Genomic DNA, 26,480 nt, shown 5'->3' with positions numbered 1-26,480 from the left:
GGCTGATTTCGTGATGCATAACTCTTATAATTATGAAAAGACAGAAGATTCTGGCATCAAATTCCAAGTACCCTTCTAACTTAGGGGAAATGGTTGGCAGAGAAGAAAATAAATAATTCCAACACACGATGAAGAATGAGGGCTGGGAGAGAAGGAGATTAAATAAACACTGCTGCTCCAGTCTGTTAATCATTCACTGGGACAGAGGAGACTTTCTCCCTGTCCGTCATACTCAACTGCTTAACCAGAAACTTGTGTGGGGGGAATGCAAGGATCACTTGTGTGGGTAGACTTCAGAAACTTTTTTGATGGAGCAAGTACTGGCCAGCTTTAGGATAATATGATCAACTCTCATCTTGGGAGAAACTAGTACAGTAGAGATCCAAACACCACCACAGAGTCTTTCTCTGCCATTGCAGGTCAGTGGGCTATTGAGCACTTGGGTGGGGCATTGTGGGTAAAGCTGGTCGTCAGGTTCTTTAGTGTGTGCTCCTCTGTGTTCTATTTATTATTTTTGAGATTATAATTTAATTACATTTTCCCATTCCTTTTCCTCTCTCCAAATCTTCCCATACAGCCCTTCTTGTTCTCTTTCAAATATAGTCTCCTTTTTTTTTATTAATTGTTTTCACATGATTCTATTCCTAAATACAACCTGTTCAGTCCATATAATGTTACTTTTATGTATGTTTTCAGGGCTGATAATTTGTACTAGGAAACCAATTGCTGTGGATATTCCATGGGAAATACCACAGCTCTTACTACTAGCTTTCCTCAGTTGCCTATAGTTCTTTGTGTAGAATCAAGGCCTCGTGAGATTCCACTGTCTAGTTTTGTATGTTCATCAGTGTTCTTGTTTGGGTCATGTTTGGGAGGTCATGTTGGTGAGACTTTTCTGATACAGTTTCTGATGTTGCTAGGTGACACAATTTCACAGTAAATTCCTTGGACCCCTGAATCGTTCTGCCACCTCCTCTGTAAAGTTTCTTCTCAGGTACAGGAGTGTTTCTTAGAGGTAGCTATCAGAACTGGGACCCATAACTCTGCATTTTGATTGGTTGTAGTTTTCTTTGGTGGTCTCTGTTGCAAAGAGACGTTGGGGTTTTTCTGTTGTTGTTGTTTTTTGTTTTGTGTGTGTTTTCTGATGAGGGGTTCAAGACTATGTGAGTATAATGATAAATGTTTATAGATTGTTGTTAGAGATTATGCTGGTTTAGTAAATTAGTAGTTGTAGATTCTCTAATAACTGGGACTTCACTAGTATTGAGTAGTTAGTTAGCTAGGTTTATAGCAACAGACATGGTTTCCCTCTTGTTGAATGGGCCTTAAATACAATTGGAGAGTTTCTGGTTACTTTCAAACATTATGTCCCACTATTACACCCTTAGGGTCACTGTGTCATGTTGGTCATTGATGCGTTCATGGGCATCACAGCTGGGTAGGGCTATTGGTTGCCTTTGCCCTCTTTTTGGAAACTTGCACAATGTCTTCTAGTAACATTTAAGTCCCCAGAGAGGGGGCATTCAGATCAGTTCCATTTCAGGGATCTCTTGACCTTGTTTCTGAAGTGTAGGGTGTCTTCAGCAATAGAGACTTACCTTTCACTGTTAAGGCATAACAAAGGGCAATAGCAAGAGGCTGTATATCTTGGGAGTCTCTTGGACAGCCCAAGATAAAAACTCAAAAAAGGAATTCTTATGTCTGGTATTGAGGGTTTTGTTAGGTGGTCTTTGGGTCCTGGAGGACTCACTATCACCATTAGCCCAGATGAGAAAAAGTTCATTAAAACTATATTTGTATTTTTATACATAGAGTTACATGTATTATAGAGTTGTTTTTAGGTAAAAAGCTAAGAGTTGTGTATGGATGACACTATTTCCTTAGAGTGAGCCATTTACTACCTTTAGCTCTTACAGTCTTTCCAGCTCTCTTACTCAGAGATCCCTGATCCTGGAAGAAGTGGGGTTTGATGAAGACATCCCATTTAGGACTGAGTAAAGTCTCACTTTCCACACATTGTCCAGTTTTGGGTGACTGTGTTAATGCCAATCTAACTGCGAGAAGAAGCTTCTCTTATTGGGGCTTAGGGAGGTACTAATCTATGGGTATAGCAATGTATCACTAAGATTCATTTTATTGCTATGTTCTTAGGGCATAATAATAATAATAACAATAATAATAGATTTTACTCTAAGTCATGACCTATCTTAGACAATTTATCAGTGCCAGATATGGAATCCATCACATGGAAAGGAGACTAAATCCAATTAAAATAAAAAAGAGTGATTGTTTCCTTCCATATCATTTGTGTCACTATTGCACCAGGATATCTTGCGGGCAGATTTCTGTTGTGGGTCTTAGAGTTTGTATCAAGGTGATATTGATGAATACATTCCTCCTCCTATAGTGTACATAGTACCTCCAAGCACCATGAATGCCAGTTAGTAAGGGTGAAGCTTCTAGCTGGGTACCAGCTTAGTTTCTGTCTGGCAACATAAGTAATGTTGTCTTCAGCAATGGGGCCTTACCATCAGGTGGAAAGCAAACAATAGCCTTAGTTAGAAATAGCCTGTGATATTCATTTGGTGGCATAAGGTATCTAGTTGGGGCACTATCTCCCCCATTATATGGTTATTCCATTTAAATTCATTCCATAAATGTATATATTTTAGGAAGTGTCTACAGTAGCATATTTCCATATAATTTTGCAAATGGCTTTTAATATATTGGCTGTCACTCCCCATTTTCCCTCATTTATTCCCCTCTCCCATTACCCTCCCTATTTAACCCTCATATTCTAGTTTTCTCTTTGTCCATCTCTAAGACTATGCTGTATAGGCTTGAACTCATTGGCACAGGAAAGAACTTTCTGAGCAAGACACTAGCAGCACAGGCATTAAGACCATCAATTAATAAATGGGACCTCACAAGGCTAGAATGCTTCTGTAGAGTAAAGGCTGCTGTTATTTGTGTAAAACGGCAGCTACAGAATGAAGAAGAAAACGTCCTCTTTTAGATAATCTTCACCAGTTACACATCTGGTAGAGGATTATTATTTAGACTATGTATAAAGAATTTAAAAAGAAACGCCCTGCCCATCAAGAGAGTAAATGATGCAATTAAAAGAGGGATACAGAATAAATAGCAAGTTCTCAAATGATCAAACACAAAAAGTCGAGGAAGGCTTAATGAAATGTTCGTAATATTTAGCCATCAGCCAAATGGAAATTGAATCAACTTTGAAATTTTATCTTCCTGTACTCAGAATGGCCAAGATCAATAAAACAAATATCAACACATGTTAGGGAGAATGCTGGGAAAGGGGAGAATGTATTCCCTGGTGGTGGTAGTGCAAACTGATAAAGCCCCCATGGAAATCAGTGTGGAGTGTCCTCAGAAAACTGGACAACAATCTACCAGAAGATCCAGTTAACCACTTTTGAGCATACATGCACAGGACTCTACATCCTACTGCAGAGACACTTATGCATCTATGTTCATTGCTCTTCTATTCATAACAGCCAGAAATTGGAAATAACCTATGTGTCTATCGACTAATGATGGGTAATTAAATGTGAGTTATTTACACAATGGAATGTTAGTCAGCTGTTAAGAAAGAAAGATGACATTATGAAATCACAGATAAATAGATTAGTAGGAAAAAAATCACCCCGAGTGAGATTATCTAGACCCCAAAAGACTAATGTATATTTTCTTTTATATATGGATGTTAGCCTTTAAGTCTTCAATATGTATCTACAATCTCAATAACCTTAGGTTAGGTTAGTAATGGACTGGGAGAGAGGAGATGGTCCCCTAATTTGCCAAATTGTAACACTGTCTCCTGCTTCCAGCTGACTTGAATTTATTCTCTATCTTCACATAACACTGGGCTCCGGTGTATCCACCCCTGCAAATTCATTTCCTTTTTCCATGTGGACTGAATTTCTCTTCCTAGAGGTGGCTTTTGCAGAGGTGAGTCCTCACTGTGTCATGTTGTAACATCTGTGCCCATGTCTTATCTTCCCACCTAGGCTATAGTTTCTTTGAAGATGTGGCTATCATAGCATGTATCCCAATGCTCTCATGGCAAGTAGATTAAATGGTTGTTTACTGAATTCAGGTTTCCTGGTAGAACAAATGTGTGCAAAGCAGCAGCAGACCCTGCTCCCCACAAGAGCTGCACATGGGAGGCTTCATAGAAACAGAGATGCTGTGGCCTGGCCCTTTTCTACGCTCTGCAGAGTCTCTGGCCCAAGTTTGTTCCAAATGACCTTCACTGCTGCTCTTTGGGTTGCTGTATTTGGTGAGTGGTGGGCAACCAGTCCAGATGGACAACCAACAGTTACTTACAAGACTTAAAAATATGAGATAGCTAAGTTAGCGGAGATCCAGTTTCAGCAACAAAGAATTTATTTGGCCAGCTAGAGTTAGCGTCACACACAACAGCGGCAGTTTCTAGGTGTTTAATCTAGAATTTCTTATTTAAGTCTCCAAAGCCACCTGTTTCCCAAACAGGATCTGAAATAAATCTATATTGTCTAACAGCAACAGGACACAATTAGCAGCCTGGGATGGGAGTTGATCTGAAAAGGAGAAGCAAGGAGTATATTTTCACTGAGTTCTTTTTTTTTTTTTTAACAAAGCAAAATAGTTATTTAATATATGTGAATCCACTGTTGTTGTCTTCAGACACACCAGAAGAGGGCACTGGATCCGATTACAGATGGTTGTGAGTCACCATGTGGTTGCTGGGAATTGAACTCAGGACCTCCGGAAGAGCAGTCAGTGCTCTTAACTGCTGAGCCACCTCTCTAGCCCTCCACTGGGTTCTTAAATGGCAACTTAGCTGTGTATCACCATTCATTTCTCATAGGGGAAGTAGTATTAAGAGTATTATACCTCAAGAATTCTGCTTTTTCTTCTATGTAGCCCAATGTGGACTTGAATTCACAATCTTTCTTATACACCACTGTGTCTGGCTTATTGTGACAGTTCAAATGAAACACTATGCAGTTTCATTCATAACAGAACTGTAACTGTTAAGGCAAATTTATAGGAATTTTTGGTTTTGCATATATGCACTCTGAGCAGAGATAATATAGGCTGATGAAACTTACATCTGTCTCCCTTTTAGAAGAAGTATATTATTTAGCAGAGAAGAGATAAAAACATAGCCTTTAATCATCGACATCACTTATCAACAGACATTATTTGCACATCTCTCATGGATTTGTGACAAAGAAATAGTACGCTTTTGATTTTTGTTGATAGAGGAGAAAAGAATTGTTCTTTCTCTAAAATCAAACTACTGAAACATGAAAATGCTGCATCTCAGGGAATAACTTGTGGTGTTCCTGTCCCTTTGGTGTGTAGGCAAATGCGGTCCACCACCTGCTATACCCAATGCCCTGCCAGCAAGTGACGTGAATCGGACAGACTACGAAAGTCACACCACCCTGAAATACGAATGCCTCCCTGGCTATAGTAGGGGAATATCAAGGATGATGGTTTACTGCAAACCTTCGGGAGAATGGGACATTTCTGTCTCCTGTGCCAGTAAGTACCAACAGTTATTTTTCTCACTTGTGCACTTGTCAGTTTTAGACCATTGTCTCAGGTTATATAATTATTGCATTTAAAAATTTTTTATTAGATATTTTCTTCATTTACATTCCAAATGCTATCCCGAAAGTCCACTATAACCTCCCCCCCCCTTCTCCCCTACCCACCCACTCCTGCTTCCTAGTCCTGGTATTCCCCTGTACTGGGGCATATAATCTTCGCAAGACAAAGGTCCTCTCATCCCATTGATGGCCCACTAGGCCATCCTCTGCTACATATGCAGCTAGAGACACAAACTCTGCGGGGGTGGGGTGGGGTGGGGGGAAAATACTGGTTAGTTCATATTGTCGTTCCTCCTATAGGGTTGTGGATCCCTTTAGTTCTTTGGGTACTTTCTCTAGCTCCTTCATTGGGGGCCCTGTGTGACTGTGAGCATCCACTTCTGTATTTGCCACGCACTGGCATAGCCTCACAAGAGATAACTATGTCAGGGTCCTGTCAGGAAAATCTTGCTAGCATATGCAGTAGTGTCTGGGTTTGGTAGTTGTTTATGGGATGGATCCCCGGGTGGGGCAGTCTCTGGATGGTCCTTCCTTCCTTCTCAGCTCTGAACTTTGAAACTCCTTCCATGGGTATTTTGTTCCCCATTCTAAGAAGGAGCAAAGTATCCACACTTTGGTCTTCCTTCATCTTGAGTTTCATGAGTTTTGCAAATTGTATCTTGGGTATTCTGAGTTTCTGGGCTAATATCCACTTATCATTGAGTGCATATCACGTGTGTTCTTTTGTGATTGGGTTACTTCACTCAGGATGATATCTTCCAGATCCATCCACTTGCCTAAGAATTTCATAAATTCATTGTTTTTAATAGCTGAGTAGTACTCCATTGCGTAAATGTACCACATTTTCTGTATCCATTCCTCTGTTGAGGGATATCTGGGTTCTTTCCAGCTTCTGGCTATTTTAAATAATGCTGTTATGAACGCAGTGGAGGAGGTGTCCTTATTACAAGTTGGAACATCTTCTGGATATATGCCCAGGAGTGGTATTGCTGGATCTTCCGGTAGGACTATGTCCAATTTTCTGAGGAACTGCCAGACTGATTTCCAGAGTGGTTGTACCAGCTTGCAATTCCACCAGCAATGGAGGAGTGTTCCTCTTTCTCCACATCCTTGCCAGCATCTGCTGTCACGTGAATTTTTGATCTTTGCCATTCTAACTGATATGAGGTGGAATCTCAGGGTTGTTTTGATTTGCATTTCCCTGATGATTAAGGATGTTGGACATTTTTTCAGGTGCTTCTCAACCATTCGGTATTCCTCAGTTGTGAATTCTTTGTTTAGCTCTGTTCCCCATTTTTTTTCAACAAATGAATATAATTACTACATGTTAATACTCAACTTAAAATCTGTGGTTGGTCTATATAAAGAATAACAATATGAACTAACCAGTACCCCCTTCCCTCCAGAGCTGTGTCTCTAGTTGCATATGTAGCAGAGGATGGCCCAGTTGGCCATCAATTGTTCCCCAATTTTTAATAGGGTAATTTGATTTTCTGGAGTCCAGCTTCTTGAGTTCTTTGTATTAAAGAAAAGTAATTGTTGCTTCCTGTTATTTTTGTTGTTAGAGTTGAGATTCTGTTCTTGGGGTTATCTTCTCTTAGGTTTGTTGAAGGATTACTTGCTTTTTCTAGGGCATAATTTCCCTCCTGGTGTTGGAGTTTTCCCTTTAATATCCTTTGAAGGGCTGGATTCCTGGAAAGATACTGTGTGAATTTGGTTTTGTCATGGAATACTTTGGTTTCTCCATCTATGGTAATTGAGAGTTTTGCTGGGTACAGTAGCTAGATCTGGCTATAGGCAAGTCTGTAGGGCATTTTCTTAATTAGTGACTTATGGGGGAAAGCCCAGCTCATTGTGGGTGGTGGCATCCCTGGGCTGGTCATTCTGGATTCTATAAGAAAGCAGGTGACCTAAGGTTGATCCCTTGTACCCATGTGAAGGTGGAAGCTGAGAACTGACTTTCCAGAGTTGTTCTCTGACCTCCACATGTATGTTGTAGCATGTGCACACCTGCACCTCAACCCAAACGATAATAACAACGACAATGATAGTAAAAATAGTAATGATAATAATACTGATAAAAATATCTAAGGAGGGCTGGAGAGATGGCTCAATGGTTAAGAACACTGACTGTTCTTCCAGAGGTCCTGAGTTCAAATCCCAGCAACCACATGGTGGCTCACAACTTCTGTAATGAGATCAGATGCCCTCTTCTGGTGTGTCTGAAGACAGCTTCAGTGTACTTACATATAATAAATACATCTTAAAAAAAATCTAAGGATTAAATGGCTAGAAAGTAGTAATCTTACCTCAAACACATGGTGAATGTTTGTATTTATATGCAGAATCTAGATTTAAAAAAAATACATGCATATACATCCATGCATCCAATACCTACATGCATACTTACACACATAATACCTACCTACATAATGCATGCATGCATGCATACATACATACATTAGGTAAAGGACAATGACCACAATGACTAGTAAATATTTATATATAAAAGTGTCATAATGAAACCCGCTATTTTTTATACTAATTTTAAAAATTAAGTAAAACAGTGCACAAAACAAAATATCTCATGGATTTGGAAGATCAGCTAATTCACTGTGAGTAGGGAATACATTACATACTGTAGACCAACAGTAACAGCATATAATCTCTCTCTCTCTCTCTCTCTCTCTCTCTCTCTCTCTCTCTCTCTCTCTCTCACACACACACACACACACATACAATCAAAGAAATGGTTCTTGATAAAAATATACCAGGGTGAAAATGAAGAAATCAAAATTTGTGTTCACTTGCCTTCCAGAACAAAACTTCAGTGAGTCAGACCCAGACAAACATGCCTCTAAACATTAGTCCTTTCTGGGTGTGGAGGTGGACACAGACCTGCTAGTTTCTAATTGCAGTGCCTGCGGGTGGTGGGAATCACTTACTATCATTTTGACTTTTCTTTAGGAAAACATTGCCAGCATCCAGGATATTTAGATAATGGATATGTAAACATCAAGAGTTCCGCTTTTGGATCACAGTTAGAATTCGGCTGCCGGGAAGGGTAAGTGTGAGGTATTTTATTAATAATTCTTCTATGAGAGGTGGGGTGGAGGCTTACTCAAAGGGGACCCACCATCTTAGAGGAGATCAGGGGTTAAGGGACTCTGTAGGAGGGGGCATGGAGGACTCTGTGACATGGGGGCTGGGGGGAGGGGAGCAATTGAGATATAAAAACTAAATAAAAATAAAATTTAAAAATAAAAATTAAAAAATTCTTCTAAATTAACATTAAAAATAGCTACTTTCAAATTTTGAAGTGATGTAGAGTATGTATTGAGAATTCTCACTTCGATCCCATCTCCATGTGCCCCATTCCTTCCTGTCCTAAAAAAAGAATTTTTTTTTCAGTTTTTTTTGTATCTTTGTAGTGTTTCCTCATTCAAATACAAGCCAAGAGATCAGCACATGTTTAAATTATTAAAAATGATCTAATTATATACATATATATTTAAATTTGAATTAATAGATTCATAAATATATATTTCCATATATGTATTTGAATTCATCATGAATGGCTCATTCATAATGACAAGGTCTCACTATGTAACCATCACTGGTCTAGAACTCCATATATACCAGGCTGGCCCTAAATTTGCAGAGATCCACCTGCCTCTGCCTCGTATGTGTTAGGATTGAAGGTTTGCATCATTAAACCCAGCTGGTTTCAGTTTTTTAATATTCTAATGTATTCTTGAGAGTTGCACAACGCATTGTGAGAATGTCATACATGCATACAATGAAATCGGATCATAGATATCCCTATTTCCCCTTCCAGTTTCCCTATATTCCCCACAACATGTCCTCTTCTCCCAACTTCATGGTTTTGTTTGTTTGCTTACTTTTTTTTTTTTTTTTTTTACAGTTCACTAAGCGTATCAGTGCTGCCCATATGTGCATAGGAGCAGTGCCACTAACTGGAACATGGGAGTGGTCACACCCTCAAAAAAGAATGGGGAAAATGTAGTTTTGAATCACATTTGACTATTATACTCATCAGTAAATCATAGGCATATTCTATGCTTGTATGTAGAGAGGTTCTTCATTAATTTCCCCTTACAACTGCAGAGAGTTTTACTGTATGGTTGTGTCATGACTGAAGTCTTTGGAGTCATGGGTATTTCCAGTCTTTTGCTGTTTGGAACAGTGTTCTATTGCCTTTGTAAAAGTATAGTTACGAACTACTATTGTGCATAAGTGATCCAATTGTCCCTGGATAACCAGTATTAGCCATGCTGGCCTTCAGAATAAACTCCCTTTTCACCTTCATGAGTGGGGTTTCAGATTTGTCTGACACATTGATATGTAAGAGTCAATGTACCCAGTTAAACGTCATAGATCACAAGACAAAAAGATACAAATGGGACATTCAGAGAAAAAGGTGAGTGATGGGGGTAGGGAGGAGTGAAAGGGGGCAGAGATGACATCAATTAGAACATATTATAGATAAGTATGAAAGTGTCAGATAACCTCTGGGTACTACAGCAGTCCATTTTTTTATGTCTTTTTGCTGGTGGATGATGATGTAGAGAATGCTGAAGCTAACCTCAATCTCCTTCTTTTATATATGACTTAGACCTTGTTTGGCTGCCTGAAGGTAATATTCTTTATGTGTGAAACCCAAGGGTTACTTGAAGTTGTTTTCTTGATTTGCTTGAGACAAGATCTCATTAAGTGGCTCAAGTTGCTCTCAAACTCAAAAGCCTCCAGTCAATTCTCCAAGGTTGCTGGGACTATGTGTAAAGACCTCTAGAACTAGTGCTTACTCTCTTGAAAAAGTTAACTTTATGTATGTGTACATATGTATGTAATATGTGTATGTATGTATGCATGCATGTATGTATGCAATCTGTATATGTATGCATGTACATTGGTGCATACATGCCATGATACAGACGTGGAACTGAACACATTTTGCAGGAGTCAGTTTGCTTTTCCCACAGTGTGGGTCCCTGGGATCAAACTCAGGTTGTCAGAATTGGCAGCAAATGCCATGTGGCTAGCCCTTAATGATTTCTTTTTAAAAGATGTTTAATTTTTTATCCGTGCCCCTCTCTCTCTCTCTCTCTCTCTCTCTCTCTCTCTCTCTCTCTCTCTCTCTCTCTCTCTGTGTGTGTGTGTGTGTATGTGGGGGGTGTGACTGTTGCTGAAAAAAATAGATGTTGAAACCCTTGGAGCTAGAGTTACAAGTGACTGTGAGTTTGCAGTGGGTGCTGGGAACCGTACTCCAGTCCTCTGGAAATGCTCTTAATTGCTGAGCCATCGCATCAGTCCCTTTATTTGTTTTTATAGGAGCATTTGGTTCAATTTTTGCTGCCAAGTAATGTACGATTTTCACATGTACACTAATTTTAATATGTAGATTGCTTGTAACTTTTGCTTTAAATGTATTATGAAATACTTCTTTACAATGTATGATAATCTTAGTAAAAATTGAATTAAATTTTTAAGTTAGTGTCATGGTTTGAATATGCTTAGCCCAGAGAATGGCAATCTTTGGAGGTGTGGTCTTGTTGGAGTAGCTGTGACCTTGTTGGAGTAGATATGTTACTGTGGGTGTGGGTGTTAAGACCCTCATCCTAGCTGCACAGAGCCTAGTCTTCTAGCTGCCTTCAGAAGCTAATGTAGAATTTTCAGCTCCTTCTGCTCCATGCCTGCCTTGATGCTGCTATGCTCCTGCCTTGGTGATAATGGACTGAATCTGTAAGCCAGCCTCAATTAAATGTTGTCCTTATAAGAGTTTCATTGATCATGGTGTCCGTTCACAGCAGTAAAATCCTAACTAAGACAGAAGTTGGTATCAGGAGTAGGATATTGCTGTGACAGGCCTGACCATACTTTTCTTTGGAAGAGTGTGGATTTTGGGACTTTGAATTTGGAAAGTGGTAGAATGCTTAAGTGGGGCTTAATAGACTATCCTAGTAGGAATAAGGAAGACTTGGTTGCTGGCAGTGATTTGAACTATGCAGATGTGGCTCAAGAGGTTTCAGTAGAGAAGAGTTTTAGTATGCGGCCTAGAGACGATTTTTCTGTTATTTTGGTGAAGAATGTGGCTGCTTTTTGCCCTTGTCTGAAGAGACTACCTGAGGGTAAGGTAAAGGGATTTATACTAATTCATTGACAAAGAAAGTCTCAAAAACAAAAACAAACAAACAAAAACCCAGGAGAGACCTTGTTCTCTGGTTAAGTCTCATGAAGAGCATTTTGAACAAGCATAACAAGCTGAGAAAGAAAAATACAATATATATGGTTTAAGTATTAAAGAGGCACCAGAAAGTAGAATAGAGCTGAATCCTATGTTCTAGGATATGACATATTAAGGGAATGTGACTTTGGGGCAAGATTGTATGCAACTAAATTTAGATCCGAGCATGGTGGTACACACGTTTAATTCCAGGAGATAACACCAAGCATATCTCTGAGTTCAAGTCCAGCCTGAAACAGAGCCAAGTTCTAGGTGAAGAAAAGATTAAATCCAGGCATGATGGTACATACCTTTAATGTATGTATGCAGGAGAGAGGGATGCAGATCTCTGAGTTCAAGGTCAATATACAGAGCAAGTTCCAGGACAGCCAAGCTTAGGCAATTGGAATGAGTTGGAAAACAGAAAACTGGTGATGATGTAATAGAACAGGGTGTGTTTGTGTGTGTGTGTGTGGGGGGAGCATGTTCCAGCCCCAGCAAGCAGCAGAAATCAGCAGCTTCAACTATGTGTCTCTGACATTTGAGTCAAGAATAGAAGGGACTACTGGGACAATTGATGCTGGTTAGCTGGAGGTAAGAGATTAGTGGTGATTAAGAAGAGACCAGCATCACTGAGGTGAAATCTTCTAGAAAGTGTTTTCTGAGAACACAAAGAAGCTGCGTTCCAGAGGTAGCCAAGGTTGTATCTCATGCTGCAACTTAACTTGGTAATTTGTAAGAGTCACCCAAGCGGTACTGGTTTTGATGGTATAAAGGAGTCATGAAGAGGAGCTGAGGCTTGGCACTGTGAGAGGCTGCAGAAGGCCATTGGTGAAGGTGCAGCCTCAGTAGCAGTTGATGGTCCAGGACTGAAGGGGTCATGCAAAGAAGCTGCGGCTTGGCATCATGAAGAGAGCCTATGAGAGGCAACAGACACCCAAAGTGTACTGGAGATCACCAAGAATAGCAGCAGCAGAGGACTGGAGTTAACAGAGCCTAGAATGTTACAGAGAGCAGAGCTGGAGATGTGACTCAAGTCCAGACATTGAAACAAGAAGCTGTAACTGTTGAAGGTGCCTTGGAGGTCCCAAGATGTTTGAGATGCCAGAGCCTTGTGATATCTGCTGAAGAAAGCTGCTAATGGAGTTAATTGAACCAGCTGAGGAGAAAGGAATTTGTTGCAGTCAACAAAGATTTAAAAAAAGGAGTTGAAAATTTGAAGACCGCTTTGACATCATACATGGAGATATAGAGTTAGGAGTTTGCCCAGCTTGTTTCCTGTCTTGCTTTGTTGTTCTTTATAAGTCTTCCCTTGGTCATGATGTCTGTTCAGAGCAGTAAAACCCTAACTAAGTCAGTTAGCATAAAGAGTAATGGGTTTTATTGTGATGTTTTTTTATCTATGTGTCACTACACTTTTTGACTTTTAAGCTAATCTTTAACATATAAAGAAATGGGTTTCTGGTGGCATTTTCAAACATTTGTGTCATTACATTTTGTTCTAGTTTTGTCCCAAAAATCCTCTCTATGACTCCTTAGCTGAGAAAACAACATTTCTTCATTTTAATGTCTTTCTGTTTAGTCATCTTCATATCATATATATGAATTATAATTCATATAAAGTGTGAGTTCCATTTATACCTCTGACCTTCTCTTATCTAGATTTATCTTAGTTGGCTCATCCACTAGTTTTTGTGAGGTCCAAGGCAAAGGAGTTGCCTGGAGTAATCCTCTCCCAGAATGTGTAGGTAAGTAGAGATTTTTCTGACTTGGATAAACACATACGTGTCTTAAGGAATGATTCTGTGCATCCTCACTGAAATTTGTACCCTCCATATACATTTGCTAGAATTCTATCTTTGCTATGATGCCTGTCCCTGAACATTTCTTTCTCTTTTACTAATTTATCAGTTGTAAAGTGTGGGCCCCCTCCAGACATCAGCAACGGGAAGCACAGTGGTACAGAAGATTTTTACCCATATGCCCAAGGAGTCTCCTATACCTGTGATCCCAACTTCAGGCTCGTTGGCAGCCGCTTCATAGGCTGCACTGTGGTGAACGAAACAGTACCTGTTTGGAGCTCAAGCCCTCCTACCTGTGAAAGTAAGTCACACACAGGGATGTATTGTTTTCAATTGTTTCAATTACATTTTACTTTTTAAAAATGGAATGTAAATTTATTGTGGGAAGTAGAATGATTTAAAAAGATAAAAATTTATGAGTGTGTAGATGCATCTATTATTTGGCTAAGAGCTACTCAATGCATTAAGTTGCAAGTAACACCATGTCACATTGATTTGGTAACATAAAAGTTTCTTCTTATTCATCTATAATCTGTTCTAAGATGTTAGCTACAAATAGGCATTCTTGCCTGGAAAGCATTCTGGACATGCCAACAACTTAGAACAGAGCTTAGCAGTCCAGGTGACAATGGTCTCATGGCACTTCCATATGGAAGTGTGGTCTTGCAATCTCTTTAGTAGAAGAAAGAAAAATAAATTGTATCCTTTGTCTGGGAGTGAGCACATCACCACCTTCTATTTAGAACTATCAATATGTATGTGGTTTTATATCCTGCTCTTGGACTGAAAGTATCAGGACTCTTAGTCCTAAGCGTTTTCTGGCAAAGTCTTTGAAGTGTTTTTGTTTGTTTTTATATAGGACAGGCCATCAGCAAACAGGGACGACTTTGACTTCTTCCTTTACTACTTGTCTTCTTCTTCTTCTTCTTCTTCTTCTTCTTCTTCTTCTTCTTCTTCTTCTTCTTCTTCTTCTTCTTCTTCTTCTTCTTCTTCTTCAGAAAAAGATTTATTTATTTTATGTAGATGAGTACACTGTAGCTGTCTTCAGACACAGAAAAGGGCATCGGATCTCATTACAGATGGTTGTGAGTCACCATGTGGTTCCTAGGAATTGAACTGAAGACCTCTGGAAGAATAGTCAGTGCTCTTAACCGCTGAGCCATCTCTCCAGACCACTTGTGTTCTTTTTGTTTCTTATGCTTGTCTTATGGCCCCAGCCAGGGTTTCAAGCACTACACTGAATAAGAGTGGCAAGAGTAGGCACCTTAGCCTCCCTCCAGATTTTAGAGGAAGTACTGTTTTTTTTTTTTCCTATTTAGTATGATGTTGGCTATAGGGATAGGAAGCACATAAGTCCTGTGTTCACACATAAGCACCAAGGAGACCAGGAATGTTAAAACATGCAGGGCTGTCTCTTCAAAGAGAAAGATGTATAACCTATCTCCCAACCAGCAGACTAGGAATGGATGTAGTTAATAGCCTGGTGACCTCTGCACCATCTGCACGGGTAGGCCACACTGATTGCCTCAGACCCTTTTCCTGAGCTTGTCTATCTCAGTCAGTCTAGATCACTACCCTCCTCCAGATCTTTATCACGAGGATTGTTTACCTTAAGCCTACTTGCTCAGTTAATCTATAAAACTCATCTTTATGGACGATAACACTTGAACTTTACAAGAGTTTCAATGTATTCATGTCTTAAGCTTTGTTGTGCATATGGGATTGAGTTATTTGTCACAAGGAAACGTTTACCCAAATTATTCTGTGCTTAAATAGGCCTGAAATGCATGGCCTGGAACCATCAGCAGCCCCTGAGTCATGAGAAGCTGAATTTCCTTCTTGCCTTTTCTGGATTGACACTGTGCTGGCCATGACGTTTGCAGAGACCCTGGCAAACACAAATGTGCTGTCTATAGCCTTTGTAATGTTGAGGTGTGGGCCTCGGATTCCTACTTTTTTCAGGACTTTTATCGTGCAGAGATGTCGAGCTTTGTTGAAGGCTTTATCTGTATCACTTGAGATGACCATGTGATTTTTGTACTTAAGTCTATTTATGTGCTAAATATTATTACCCTTAGCTATTTACCTATGTTGAAACAACATTGGATCTTTGGAGTGATGCCAACTTGGTCATGGCATATGATCACTTTAATGGGTTTTTTAAATTTGGTTTATAGTTTTTTAAAAATTTTCTCTCATATAATACATCTTGACCACACGTTCCCCTCCTTTCCCTCCTTCTAGACTCTGCTCCCCACCTCCTTTCTCACCAAAACTCCTGCTCCCTTTGCCTCCCTTCAGAAAAGAGCAGGCTTCCTAGGGAAATCAAGCAAACACTACATAATAAACTACAATAAGACCAGACACATTCCATCACATCAAGGCTGGACAAGGCAACCCAGTAGGAGGAAAAGGGTCCTCCTACAAGTGGGCAAAGAGCCAGGGACAGCCCCCACTCCCATTTCTATGGCTCCTACAAGAACAGACTTCTCAGCTGTAACATATATGCAGAGGACATAGGTCAGCCCCTACGAGCTCCCCTGATCTCTGTGAGCCCCAATGAGTCCCAGTCAGTTGAACCTGTGAGCTATGTCCTTATGGTGTTTCTCCGACCCCTCTGGTTCCTCTATCCTTCCTCCCCCTCCTCAGCAGGACTTCCTGAGCTCCACCTAATGTTTGGCTGTAAGACTCTGCATCTGCTCTCATCTGTTACTGGATGAAGTCTCTCTGGTCTCTTTGATGGCCATTATGCCAGGCTGTGGTCCCAGCACACTCTGTAGGCAGGGTTGGTGTTCCAGTCCCTCCACTTGAGGCCTTGCTTGGTTACAGACGATGGCTGATTCGAGCTGTGTGTTCCCTGTTACTAGGAGTCTTTGCTAGGGTTACTCTCATACATCCATTCAGTTTCCACCTTGCCCCTGAAATGTCCCCAATTCCATGTGTTTATCCCAATATTTCTCTCTTTCTCCACTTGATCCCCCCTGTTTCCCAACTTTGCCCGCCTCCAGTCCACCCATGTAATCTATTCTACTTCTACTTCCTAAGGAGATCCTTGCATTCCCTTTTAAACCTTCCTTGTTACTTAGCCTCTCTGGGTCTGTGGACCATATATATGATTGTCTTTTACTTTAGAGCTAATATTCACTTATAATTCAGTATACACCATGTTTGTCTTTCTGGGTCTGGGTTACCTCACTCTAAGATGATTTTTTCTCGTTCCATTCATTTGCCTGCAAGTCTCATGAGGTAGTTGGATTTAACAACTGAATGGTACTCCATTGTGTAATTGTACCGCATTTTCTTCATCCATTCTTCACTTGAGGGACACCTAGGTTGTTTCCAGTTTCTGGCCATTATGAATGAACATACTTGAGCGCATGCCCTTTCGGTAGAATGGGGCAGCCACTGGATATATGCCCAGGCGTGGTATAACTCAGTCTTGTCAATTTTCTGAGTAGTTGCCATATTAAAGCCTGTTTTAATCAGGGAAATTGGCCACCATGTGGGTTCTTGGGATTGAATTCAGGTACTTAGGCTTGGCCAGAAAGTGTCTTTACCCTTGAGTCAGTGGCTTTTTCCTTTCAGTCACTGTTTCTATCTTGGCTATGATATACACTGCAGAGGATCCTTCTTTTGTCATGTCTATTTTGGATTCTAAATGCCTCTTTTATTTGAAATCTTTCTTTATCTTTGGGAAATTTTCTCCTATAATTCAATTGAGTAGATTCTGTATAGTTTTTCTATTTTCTTCCTTCTTTCTTCTGTGATGTGGACTCTTAGATTTTTCGACTTGATCAGTGGTCATTAGAGTTAATTACCAATTTGAGCAAATGTAGAATCACCTGAAACAGAGCCTTGCTGGCAGGCCTACAGGGAATTATCTTCACTGTGTTAACAAAGATCGGAAGAATCCTTCGCTCATCTTCCTGTATCCATGGTTACTGCTCTGGGCTTTTCCTCACATAGGGTCTGCAGCAGGCTACACTAAGGCTCCCTGACCTGTGGCTGATTTTTACCTCAGGCCCAGAGGGCAGCTCAGTTGTAGGAATAGATTTTCTTGCAAGATTGTGCCTACTCTGCTCTGCTGCTGCCTCCAAAGTCACATAGTCCTGTGACAAAAGGGACTTTTCTTCATGTCTGAGCCATCTGCCAGAGGAATCCCTGTCCCATCAAAATCTACAACTGGATTTGAGTCATGAAGGTTTTCAGCTTGTTTTGCGAGTCAAAATTCCCAACTTTTTGTGTGGCTTATCTTTTGGCTGACTCTACTTCATTAATCCACAGAGAACCGAGTAGGGGAGACTATCTTAGACTTGCTTCTCTGTGCCAAGGGACTTTTCTGCACTCTGCTGCTTTTTTCTGGCATCATTTGCAATTACTTTGTGGATTTCTAAAGCTCGTTATTTCTAAATTACACACACACACACACACACACACACACACACACACACACACACACACTTCTGACTTCTTCACTAGTGTTTTCAGAGGCATTCCCCTAGTCTTCTGTCTTCAATAATATTCTCATTACTATGTATCTGTTAATTTGCCAAGACATGTTTTTTTTATTTGTTTGTTTTTTGTAGTACCTAGGGTCTCATGTATACTTGGTAGGCATCCTTATACTAAGTTATATCTTAGCTTATCTGTGATAATGTATATGATGTGTGTATGTGTGATTGTGAGTGCATATGTCTGTATTTATGGTGTGTGTGCAGGTATATGAGTGCATTGTATGTATGTAGAGGTTCGAGGACAACCTAGGAGGTTGGTACTGAACTTCTTCTAAGTTGAGGCATTCCCCCTCCTACCCTGGGACAGAGTCTCATCAGGTAGCTCTAGTTTTCCAAAGACTGGGATGAAAGGTACACTCTCCCATGTCTGGCTTTGCTTCTAAAATGCATACACCAGGATCACTATTCTTTTAGCTTCAGGGCAGTCTCTTAGCATAAGATCACTGGAATCACAAGTGAATGATACCATGCCTGATTTTTATGTGGGTTCTGGGGATTAGAACTTAGGTCCTTTACTGAGGTGCACTTACCTATTGAACCACTGCCCTATATGCTCTGTCTTTCAAAATGTACTTATATTTTCTCATAATTCTCATAGAGATCATCTGTTCTCAGCCAAATATTTTACATGGCGTAATTGTTTCTGGATATAAAGCTACCTATACACACAAAGACTCTGTTACATTGGCCTGCCTGAATGGGACTGTCCTCAGAGGCAGACATATCATCCAGTGTCAAGGTGATGGAAGCTGGAGTTCTCTCCCGACTTGTGAGTTCGGTAAGTCTGGACCACGAAGAGTTTCACAGTTGGCATCTAAAGATACTCGGGTATATCTGTGTGGACATACTTGCATGTCTAGATTCTGAATCACAAATATTTAAATTTGGATCAATAATCTTATCTTGTCTTCTTGTTGGAAAGAGGAGGAGGATTTTAGTACTCCTTGCCAGGTCATCTGTCACACATAGACATTCACACTCTACTCCTAAGGAGAGGCACTGGTACTGTCGATGTCAAAGATTGGTACACATGCTTCATTAATTTTTTGGCAGCTTATTGGTAGTTGTCTAATAAAATGATTTTGAAAGATGGATAATAAAATGTGCCTTTCTAGGATTTGTATAAAAGTATTATGTGGATGAGACACTCTAAAACGATTAACTTGTGGATCATTTTAAGAATGATTAAGTTTTAATATTAAGTTGCAACTAGTCTTCATTCATAAAAAGAACTCAGACAATAAGTCAATTGTGGGCAGTGTTATTGCTCTAATTTGGCAGGAGAGGAAACACCTTCAGAAGTTGAGTGACTTGTCAAGGCCACACACAATTGCTAAGGGGAGGAGACCTCTCTGACGCCTGGGACTCTTATTATTGTACCTGTGAAGCACTGCGAGCCTTTAGATCTTTGGGGCTTCTGTAACAGCTGGATAAGTAAGTAGCAGGCAGTCTCTATCCTGGAGTGGCATCTATTAAGATGACTAAAATTAGTAAAGAAACCATTCACTGTGTCTTGGAGAAGAATCAAAGGAGTTACAACAAGTTGAGAAGCATTTGTTCAGTGAGTCCATAGATACTTGATAGAAATATTGAAAGGCCATTGAATTGAACTAGCAACAACACTAACCCTATGAGCACTCATAAATGGTAGTACCCATTGCTGTTGGGTAAAAGATATGCTTGGGATGGTCTGTTATTGAATATTGTGAATTTTCCCAAGTTCTGTGCTGTGTAAAGCTTAAATGAAGCAGATGTCAGTAGCCAGGCATCTGGTCTGATTTCCTCTTGCCCATCCTACTATCAGGAAGCAAGCAGACCTTTTCAGACTATAGAGGGCTCATAATCTATATACTTGAAAATATTGATCTGGGTCTGTCTATAATGAAATCATCCTGATGCTAGAGACTCTAAGATTGGACTCTGTGTGCTGAAGCTGTCTATAATAGGGACGTCTTCAAACATCAGTGGGACAGTCACATCACGGACTATTGAGATCCTGAAGGAAGACCATGCACTGCAGATGAAAATTGCATGCTAATTAAAATACAAACGCTGGCATTTTACTATTTTACTTAACTCTTTAGAGAGACAAAGCTGGGCTGTCTTGTCTGGCCTCACTGTGAGAAAAGTACCAGAGTAGAGGGATATGGGGGGGGGGGGACGACACCTACTCGGAGGAGAAGGGGAGGGGAGTGGGGGAAGGATTGTGGGGGAGGTAACTGGGAGGAGCAGGGATATAACTTGAATAAGTTAAAAATTCTTTCTATCCAAACTTGGAATTATAAGTAATAGCAATACCCTTTAAGCTTTTATGTAAAATAGAAAAAGAGAGAACTCTTCCTTGTCTTCTCGCTAAGCCTGTACAACCCTGATGCCAGAAACAGAAACACCCAACTGAAAAAGTAAAATGATAGGTCAATGATGAACATATGTGAAATAAAACTTAGATAACATTAACCTTATTCAGCCAGTATCATAGGCTTGAAACTGATGTAAGCAAAGAACCCTTGGAAGGAGCTGTGACTTTAAACCATCATTTCATAAGATAAGATTTTGCTTTGTAGTTCAGGCAGTCATAGACCCAACCTCTTGCCTGGCCTCCAGTACTGAAATTATAGGGATTGACTATCCTACTTGTCTTGAGATTATGCCTTTTATTGGGCCAAATGACATTAGTCCCTTCATGGCCCCTTTCTACTCTGATTAATTTCCCACACTTCTGGGATACATTTACTGCAATGCTTGTGACTACAATAGAGTTCTAGCACAGGGTACTGCTCATTTGACTCAAGGTCCTCCTTGCTGGGTGTGGACTTTCTCGGTGCTCCTTTCCAGATGGCTGCTCTGTGTCTTGTTTTGTTCATTATCACAATGTTAAAGTCACCATTTTTATTTTTTCTTCTAAAACAAAGCATGATGCAGTAAACATTTTTCTTGGGGGAGATGGGTGAGCTGTTTAGCTAGAGAGCGATGACTCAGAGATTGCAGGTGCCCTGACATCTTTGTCATATTTTATGCATGTGTATCAAAGGGAGGAAAATACAACTTCCCACAGCCCTCCAAAGTCTGTGGTAGAGTCACTCTACCGAAACAACAGACCAGTTGGTAAGATTAAAAATAGAAAGAAGTTTAAGAACATTTTCCAAAAGAAACACCCAGGAATTAACTCTTTCAAAGCAATAGCTTGGAACTTTGTCTCAACTACTGTTTTAACAACGAGTCGGATAACTAAGAGATGTAAGTTCTAGTCTCAAAGCTAGGAATCGCCATGATCAAGCACTATGGTCTGTCCCCACATTCCTCTCATCCTGCTGGGATCTGTCTGTGTTGACAAGCAGCAAGACAACACACACCTTTATTTTAGACATGGAGAGGGCAAAGGTTTGAGAGATTGATTTTGTGAAACTTTGTATTGTCGTCAGGAAAGCAGGGGAAGCAGACAGCCGCTCTCTGTATCACTAGGGTCTTTAACTTGACTATCCTAAATGTTTTAGTGGAAAAAAAATGGCATCCTTTACACATCTTACTATTAAATATGGAGTCCGTCGTATATTGTACACCATAGACAAGGTGTAACCTAGAATGGGATCCAGCCTTTGTGTAAAAAATGGACCCCAAACACTGTAAATGAATTGTCTGTAAAAGGAAGGAAAAGGGACTAATGTTTGTTGTCAGCTTTCTGTTAGTACCTCGGACACGGGAGACAATCAACTTACCTAGAGGAAAGGTTCAGTTTGTTTCAGATTTGGTTTTTATTGACCCCATTGCTTTGGACAGGGGTGTAAGCTAGAGCAAAACAATTTGTGCAGTCATGAGCCAGAGAACACAGAAAGAGAGGAGAGCGCTGGAGATATACATTCTCCACAAAGAACAAGCCCCTAGTGACCTAAGGACCTCCCATGAGGCCCCACCTCATAGTTTCCAACACCGCCCAATAGTATCATCTGGGAGCTAAGCCTTTAACCTATAGGTCACAGGAGAAAATACACAATCCAAATGATTCCAGTGTATGGTCTGAAGCATCCACGTTCCTGAACCTAAGACGTCCAGGAAGGTAGGACAAGTGCATGGCTTTGGTCCAGTGATCTTACAGGTAGGGAAGAAAGAAGCCCAGCATGAAACATCCAAGATACATAAATCCTGAGAAGTGCTGTTTGACACATCTTACAAGCTCACCTTCTCTCCCTTGTTTCATCATCAAGACTGTGATTTACCGCCTGCCATTGCCCATGGATATTATACTAGTAGGGTCTACTACAAGACAACTCTGGTTACATACAAATGTGATGAAGGATACAGACTGGTTGGAAAGGCAGTCATCTCCTGCAGCTTTTCACGGTGGAAAGGGACAGCTCCATGGTGTAAAGGTAACGACGTCTCCTTACCACCCCAGGACCACAGGGGCAGAATTGCTCTCAGGCCTGGATAGCAAACTTACTCCCTGCCAGATGACAGACACAACATTTCATTGTTTTTTTTCTTTCATTCTTGTAATGCTATGAGATTCTTTTCTTTTCTTTCTTCTTTCTGCTTTAACTTTTTGCTCTCCGTACATGCCCATGGCAGTTTCCAACCTTCCATTTTTTCCCACCTGCCCCTCACAATCCCACCTCCCCTCTCTCCCTGATCCATTCTGCCTCCATTTCTCTTCAGAAATGAGCAGAAATGCCTCCCAGGAGTATCCACTGAATATAGCATAACAAAATCAAATAAGACTGGGCACACACCTTCATATCAAGGCTGGGTGACAGAACCCAGGAGGAAAGGGGTCTCAAGAACAGATGAAAGAGACAGAAAGACACCCCATTTCCACTGTTGGGGTCCCACAAAAATGTCAAGCTAACAACTATAACATATATGCAGAGGACCTAGCACAGACCCATGCAGGGTCCGTGATTGCAATTTCAGTCTCTGAATCCCTATGAACTCTGCTTAGTTGATGTCCTTGGGCTTCATTAGCCTGGTTTCCTCGACCCCTTTGTCTCTTATATTTTTTCTTCCCCTCTTCCATGAAGTTCCCCATGCTCCAAGGGGAGAGGCCCAATGGAGGTCTTTAATTAGGTTGCCTCTCTGCCTACTGTTTGGCTGTGTGTCTCTGTATCTGAACCTATCAGCTACCACTGGTAGCATCCTTAATGACAACTGGGCTAAGCACCATCTATAAGTACATAAGGATATCATTAGGAAGCATTTTATTGATTTTTCTCTATCATAGGTCTCTGGGCCATCCAGCCTCTGATTCCTGGTTGTTTAGGCAGTGTTGGGCACGGGCTTTCTTGTGTGGTATGGATTTTAAGGTAGACCGGTCACTGGTTGGCCACTCTCACACATTTTGTGCCAAGTTCTGTGACCATTGCCCTAGTACAACTAGCAGGCAGGATAGATTACAGGTTGAAGGTTTGTGACTGGGTTGGTGTCCAAGTCCCACCTCTGGAAGTTTTGCCTGGTTAACAGTCTGTGTGGTCTCTGATTGAATGTGGAGTCTCTGAACTAGTTGGAGGCTAGCAGGAAGCTAGGAGGGCATGGGGGGGAGTGGGTTGGGAGGAGGATGGAAGGATGGAGAGAGAGAGAGGGGGGGGGCAGGTAAGTGGCCTACCTGAACTTCTCACAGTCTTCTGATAGAGCCAATTTTGTCTAGTTTAAATAAAAAATATAAACAGATGATGTTCCATACAAAATCATAAAATCTATACACAACATCACTTCCCTCTACTTATTTCTCTCAGTCACAAGTATGAACTTTCTTGAGGCAGCTCATACTGTTACTTTCTTTATATATATATTTTCAGAAATATTCCGGGGACCAAACATGCATGGTCCTATAGAAAAATTTCAATAAAAGTTGTTCTGGCATCGATGCAGGCTATGCTGATCTGCTTTCAAACATTAGAGTGACAGGTTTGTTTTGCCATCAGAACTTCTGCCCAAGTACCACCTACCATGATGTAGATGATGTATGTTGAGAAAACCCAGTGCCTAGTTGTAGGGAGCAGGAAGATTGAGGATTAAGTCTTATGTTATGTTTATATATTTATATTAGGAGAGCTACATTTGCAGTAACTTATGATTTGACACAGTATTCCCTCTGTACAAATAAAAATATCAGAGCTTTATGACCAGAGTCTTGCAGTACTGTTTGTATTAAGAGTTACTATATCACAGGAGAGTCTGGGGTCATATACAGTTTTAAAATATCCTGTCATGTTATTGTTTAAACATTTACACTTATGGACAAATTTCTTACCTTTTCTGTATTTGAATCTTCTTTTTGATAAAACAGAAAGATAATATACTCACTTAGCAGGAGTATCTTGAGACTTAAGTCAAAATCATATTATATGCATACACTGTCACAAATGTTCAACATTTTGCTAATAAATAAATGGAAAATGGAATAAGCTACTTCAAGTTCAGTTCATTTTTTTGTACTGTAGACTATTACTATGTCTTTTTCCTCAGATCGCAATTATCTAAAACTTGTTTTCACTGTAGCTCTATGTCAGAAACCAGAGATAGGAAATGGAACGCTGTCTGATGAGAAAGACCAGTATGATGAGTCTGAAAATGTTACCATCCAATGTGACTCTGGCTTTGCCATGCTGGGTTCCCAAAGCATCACTTGTTCAGAGAATGGAACCTGGTATCCAGAGGTGCCCAGATGTGAGCGGGTAAGTAACACAGATTAAGAACTTCTGTGCCATCAAACACTAAAATGCTTTTCCCAGCCAATAGTGCTGACCCCTGGCTCCTGTGGATCATTTCTAAGTCATTCAGAGAACCTGCTTTTTTTTTTCTCATGTCATTTGGGGAGTTGGCATAGAACATTTTTCTATTTTCATTTGAGTATGTGAAAATACTGAATCCCGTTAAAAAGTGAGCTCCCATAAACCTAGGAATACTGCATTCTATTTTTCTAGACCACCTAATATACTGTTGTCCTATTTCTTGATAATCAGGTGAAGCCACTCTCTGCTGCCTCAAACCTGCATCTCTTTCAGGAGGCCTCTAAAGACCTTAAGCCTGAGTTTACAGGCAACAAGACTATGCAGCATGTGCCAAATTCACATGACCTGAAAATGGCTCTGGAGATCTACAAGCTGACTCTGGAGGTTGAACTATTACAGCTCCAGATACAAAAGGAGAAACACACTGACCGGGAGTTATGACTGTATGTTCTCTTAAGGAGGAAGCAGCGTCTCATTGGCTTTCTGACTTCAGTTCCAAACAGATTGCCTGCAGTTACCAACCTTTGGAATGCTGGCACCAATGTTCATGATAATAAATATCTGCTTAGAATAATTCATTAATTATGTTATAATTAATAGGTAGTAAATTTATGAAACAATCATCTTGTGGCTCATAAATTTGCTTTTCTGAATGCAACGTGTACATTTTGAACGTGTGAATTAAAAGTCAATTTTGCTCTTGTCATCCACTTACTTGTATATACAATTAATAATACATTTATTTAAAAATCTGAGGTACACAATTCACCTTGGTTCACTCACACTGTTGTGTCCCTAGACTGCTCAGTCTCTCGCTGTCTCACACGTGCACATCACCCATGTCCTTAGAGTTCAGAGTTACTGTAAATATTCCTCATCCTCCTTCCTACACACATCCAGCCCAGTCTACCAGCCTCCTGTTAACTGTGAATAGTGTCTTTAACTCAGGCCATGTGCAAGCCATCACCTCTGTGATGGGAAGTCATGTAGTCTCTCTGACCTTACTCCAACCTGAAAGGAGGAAGTTGAAAGGACTGATGACCATGAAGACTACAACAGCCATCTGTGAATTCTCAAGGTTTCTCTCTGATTTGATCAGCATTTCCCTAAATATTGAATTAACATTGCTGGAGCTACACTCCTGATACCCAGAGAGAAAGCCCATACCAGTGTCGTTTGCATCTGTGTTCTCTTTGTAGGCACCATCCTTGCTTCCTCTGAGCCTTCCTCATTCGTGTCTGAGTGCTTCCCATTGTCACTTCACATGGAACCCTGAATTGTTTTTACACTAATGAAATTAGTCTTCCATTTAAAAATTATATTATTATTATTAAAATTAGTTTTAAAAGCTATCTCTAATAAGTATATACAACATAATAAGTATTAATAATGGAATAGATGTGGATAGAAATAGGTGATGTCTCTGAGATTTCTTTTTTCTTTCCTTGCACTTTAAATATAAACTTTGTGTGTAGATTTTAACTGCTGTAATTAATTCTATAAAATATTCACCAGACTACAAACACACCTATTTCTGGACCTAACAGATTAATGTTTAAAAATTACTT

General features: G+C 40.3%; 1 protein-coding gene across 6 annotated transcripts; it reads left to right on the top strand.

Annotated features, from left to right (window-relative positions):
- Positions 1–210: 210 nt before the first annotated feature.
- On the top strand, positions 211–25,622 carry LOC110291790 (C4b-binding protein). 6 transcript variants are annotated; one of them, XM_021159062.3, is made up of 11 exons: positions 212–419; positions 3,959–3,975; positions 4,124–4,306; positions 5,377–5,559; positions 8,595–8,691; positions 13,534–13,619; positions 13,783–13,974; positions 18,786–18,965; positions 22,390–22,554; positions 24,680–24,855; positions 25,144–25,622. In XM_021159062.3, exons 3-11 carry the CDS (start codon positions 4,141–4,143, stop codon positions 25,351–25,353), a joined length of 1,455 nt encoding a protein of 484 aa, XP_021014721.1. In that variant the 5' UTR covers positions 212–419; positions 3,959–3,975; positions 4,124–4,140; the 3' UTR covers positions 25,354–25,622. The 6 variants fall into 6 exon arrangements, with proteins under 6 accessions (XP_085696995.1, XP_085696993.1, XP_085696996.1 ...); XM_021159066.3 differs by lacking the exon at positions 3,959–3,975 and having other exon boundaries at positions 25,186–25,622; XM_021159054.3 differs by lacking the exon at positions 3,959–3,975.
- Positions 25,623–26,480: the final 858 nt, after the last annotated feature.

Source organism: Mus caroli, unplaced genomic scaffold (assembly GCF_978045245.1).
Source record: "Mus caroli unplaced genomic scaffold, Mus_caroli_1 scaffold_1, whole genome shotgun sequence".
NCBI classification, from domain to species: domain Eukaryota; kingdom Metazoa; phylum Chordata; class Mammalia; order Rodentia; family Muridae; genus Mus; species Mus caroli.
This window is presented reverse-complemented; position numbering and strand designations above follow the sequence as displayed.

Bases quoted from the DNA above. Each gene is read 5' to 3' on its own strand.
- LOC110291790 (XM_021159054.3), top strand. From the start codon at position 4,141: ATGTGTGCAAAGCAGCAGCAGACCCTGCTCCCCACAAGAGCTGCACAT. The intron at 18,966-22,389 runs GTAAGTCTGGAC...TTCATCATCAAG, and splicing joins TCTCCCGACTTGTGAGTTCG to ACTGTGATTTACCGCCTGCC. The intron at 22,555-24,679 runs GTAACGACGTCT...TTTTCACTGTAG, and splicing joins GACAGCTCCATGGTGTAAAG to CTCTATGTCAGAAACCAGAG.